We start from the raw sequence: 3,861 nt of genomic DNA, 5'->3' as shown, positions 1-3,861 counted from the left end.
TTTTATCGTTATTAATTTATAATGTTGTTATTATATTGTACAATAGTATGAGGTAGACGTTTGTATTGCCTTCTCCCTATAAGGAAGGAAGCTGAGACACAGAGAAGTTGAGTAACTGGCTCCCAGTCACACAGCTAAGACTGGCAGATGCCATCTAGGCTACAGTAATCCCCAGAACAATGCCCTGCTGACCAGCTGTGGCTCTGTCTGTCCTTTTGTTCAACCAACTCCCCCTTCCCTCAACACTGTCTAGCCTGAAGGAATCAGAATGAACAAGACTGTGGCCGTTAAGACACTGGATCCACAACACCTGGGCCAGAGTGAGTCAGCGCAGGAGTGGAGTGAGGCCTGGGTGGTGGGCAGGGTCTGGTGAAAGGAGGCTGGTGCCAAGGGTGTCCCCCATTCCACCGACAGACGGTGTGCAGCGAGTGGAGGTCGAGGCTGCAGACCTCAGTGACCAAGTCCCTGACACAGAGTCGGAAACCAGGATCCTCCTGCAGGGTGAGATGGCCTTGGTCCAACCCCATGGGGCCCAGGAAGGTGTGGGAGCCATGACCCCCCAAGAGGGCTCCCGGTTCCATCACTGCCAGGAACATTGAACCATGATGCCTCCCTCCTTCTCCTGTGCTAGAACAGCCTCCTTGATGTGCTCACAGAAGGCTGCAGGCAGTACTTAGCTTCTGCTGATAAAGAAGCTTCAATGAGAAGTGATAGAGTTCAAGAACAGAAATTCTGGAACGAATTGCCCAGGATGGAGGACTGGGAGGAGAAGGCACAGGAAGGAGCTAGCAAAGCCCCTTGCAACCTCTGAGCTCTTAGGTTTGGGATAGAAACTCTTGGTTTCCTGATCTGTGATGAAGGCAAATAGCGGTACCTGTTTCGAGGATTGTTGGGAAATTAAATGAGATGCTGTATAGTGTTGTCTTAGAAGGGAGCTTGGCAAACGGCATTAAGCATGATAGACATATTCATGACCATTGTTCCTGGAATTATTTTACCATTTGTGGCACATGAGGACCCAGGGACAACCTGCCTGGCCCCCTTCAGCCACATGCCTCCATCTGTCCCTGACTCTTTGGCCCTGGCTGGTTGGAGTCTGGGAAGGCTTGGGGCAGCCCGACCCTCATCACCCCACAGAGGGTCTCATTGCTTGAACATCATCCTTCCTTGTGGCTTTAGGGACACCAGTGGCCCAGATGGCAGAGGAGGCCATTGATGGGGAGAGGCTGAAGCACCTCATTGTGACCCCTTCGGGTTGTGGAGAGCAGAACATGATCGGTGTGACGCCCACGGTCATCGCGGTGCACTACCTGGACCATACAGAGCAGTGGGACAAGTTTGGCATTGACAAGCGGCAGGAGGCCCTGGATCTCATCAAGAAGGGTATGTCCCCTTCCCCTATTGGAGGCCCTCACTCTGAGGCCCCTCTCTGGGCTCCTTCCTCCTCTGAGGCCCCACCCCTCTTGTGGGCCCACCCCCTCTTGAGGCCCCGCCTCTTCTCTGAAACTCCTGCTCTTCCCTCTTTGAGACCCCTCCCTGTGAGTTCCCTCTCCCAATGAACCTCCCTGGGAGCCCTTCTCTCTCTGAACCCCCTCTCCTCTGAGAAGCCCTTACTCCTCCTCACTCTGTCCTGTACCTTTTCAGAGTCCCTCCACCCTATAAGCTCCCCTCCCCTCTAAACATTCCTCCTGGTCCTGAGTACTTTCTATCCTCTCTGAACCTCCCCTTCCCCCCATCACAGAATCTTTGTTTCTCTCTAAGCCTCTCTCCTTCCTGGCATACCCACACCAGCCACTGCCTCCACTCAGCCCTCGCTCCCCCAGTGACACCTCTCTCTTCCTTGCAGGGTACACGCAGCAACTGGCCTTCAGGCAACCCAACAAGGCCTTCGCGGCCTTCCTGAATATGAAGTCCAGCACCTGGTGAGCCTGCCCATCTTTGGCCCTGCACCCCTTGAGCAGGGGGGCCTGGGCACTGGCCTGGGCTGATCTAGGCTGGCCTCCCCCACACAGCCCTGTGCCTCTGGACCCCTCCACCTTCAGAGTCAAGGTGCCCACTACCTGAGTGACCTATCATCACTAAGTACTGCCTACAAGCAACATTGGGTCCTGAGACCTGGCCTCAGGCACTGGGCACACCTGAGCAGGCCCTGCCCCACTCTGCTCCTTGCTTGGCTGGGATGGCAGTCTCTGGATCCCAGAGCCAATTGGCTCATGCTCTGTGCCCTCCCCAGGCTGAGTGCTGTGGGAGAGGAGTGCCTGAGTGCCCCCGCATGGACAGGAGACAGGCTCTGTCTGCCATTTGTCCAATTCCCAGCGTGGGATGTTCAGAGAAATAAAGGAGCAACAAATGTCACTTCTCCTTTGCAAAAACCAGAGACCTCAGGGCCCAGTGCAAAATGAAAGTTCCCTAGCCCCCCATTGCTTTCATTAAATCTGAGAAGTCCTTAGAATTGTGGTTCTCAAACTCTGGTATCCAGGCCAAAAGCACCAGCATCAACTGCAAGTATATTAGAAATGGACATTCTTGTGCTGGATCCCACATGCCTGAATCAGAAACTTTGTGGGTGGGGCCCAGGAATTGGGGTTTTAATAAGCCCCCAAATCCAGGTAATGCTGACGTGTGCTCAAGTGAGCAAACCACGGCATCAGCCTGACCTTCCGGCTTCCAGCCTTGCATCCTTCCCTCTCCACACTCCATCTGTACTGCCTGGAGCCTTGCCCCCGGGCACAGGGCCTTTGCACATGCTGTTCCCACTGCCTGGCATGTTACCACTGCCCTCTGACAGTTGAGTCCTACTCACTCTTCAGATTGTGGCTCCGCCTGTCATCCCTTGGGGACACCTTTCCAACTGCCCTGACCAAGACACACCCCCACTATCCATTCTCACCTCCACATCCACTTCTACACAGCACTCGTCAGTTTGTAATGATAGATCTGTGATGAGCTGGTTGGCTCATGCCTCTCTCCCCTACGAGATGGGGAGCTCCATGAGGGCTGGAGCCATCTTACCCACAACACCAACAACATTTACAGAATGAGTGAGTGAATGAATGGATACTAGAGTACGGCCCTACTGTGAGACACTGGGGAGAGACCCACCCCTGCCCAGCCCTGCTGATCCTACAGGGGGGGATGGTTGGCATGAGGGGCACACAGGTGACCCCATCCTTATTTCCTCCTCCACACCCTAGGGTGGCTACAGGCATGCTGAGGAGAAAGATGTGTCCCTCACAGCCTTCGTTCTCATCGCGCTGCAGGAGGCTAAAGATATTTGCGAGGGACAGGTCAATGTAAGTGTGCCCTGCCCTGCCCTCCTCCACGCCCTCCCCCATCCCCTCCCCCCCATATCCAGGCACAGCCATCGTGGAGGTTCTGTAATTGTGGCATCTGCTTTGTCCTGGGGTTTTGAGAGTGGGTTGTTTGACCTTTAGCTTTCCAAGTGGGGAACTCCAGGATCCCAACTTCACCAGCTGCTTCTCCTCCTCAGGACCCCAGAAAAGAGAGGAAGGAGAGGAAGGCTGTTATCGTTAAGGCCAAGGGGAACCCAGGCCTTTCTGGTTCAAACTTAGGGATTTGAAAGAAATTATAGTTAGAAAAGAGACAGCTCTAGGGCTGTGGGGTCAGAGAGATCTAAATTTAGATCATAACTCTCAGGCACTTGCCCTTTCTGGACCTCAGTGTGTGCATCTGTAAAATAAGTATAAAATAAGTATAATAATTTTTGTATTTTTTAGGACTCTCTAAGTTGTTCTAGATGTAACACATGTATGAACTACATTATGCAAAAACACAGGGTGGGGCAAAAGTAGGCTTACAGTTGAGTATGGGTAGCACAGAGTTTATTGCTGTCTTATTCTT

The 3,861-nt window shown here is 53.1% G+C and overlaps 1 protein-coding gene across 1 annotated transcript in view; it reads left to right on the top strand.

Moving 5' to 3' along the window:
• Positions 1 to 221: 221 nt before the first annotated feature.
• LOC102752315 (complement C3 alpha chain-like) overlaps positions 222 to 3,861 on the top strand; it is a 12,990-nt gene continuing 9,350 nt past the window's right edge. Inside the window, exons 1-5 of the mRNA XM_015570229.1 lie at positions 222 to 320; positions 415 to 501; positions 1,180 to 1,383; positions 1,847 to 1,923; positions 3,195 to 3,297. Of these exons, the coding sequence (XP_015425715.1) occupies positions 269 to 320; positions 415 to 501; positions 1,180 to 1,383; positions 1,847 to 1,923; positions 3,195 to 3,297 (523 nt within the window). The 5' untranslated portion in view covers positions 222 to 268. The remainder of the gene's footprint in view (positions 321 to 414; positions 502 to 1,179; positions 1,384 to 1,846; positions 1,924 to 3,194; positions 3,298 to 3,861) is intronic.

Source organism: Myotis davidii, unplaced genomic scaffold (assembly GCF_000327345.1).
Source record: "Myotis davidii unplaced genomic scaffold, ASM32734v1 scaffold1367, whole genome shotgun sequence".
In the NCBI taxonomy this organism is placed as follows: domain Eukaryota; kingdom Metazoa; phylum Chordata; class Mammalia; order Chiroptera; family Vespertilionidae; genus Myotis; species Myotis davidii.
Note: the sequence above shows the minus strand (reverse complement) of the source record. Positions and strands in the feature narration are given on the sequence as shown.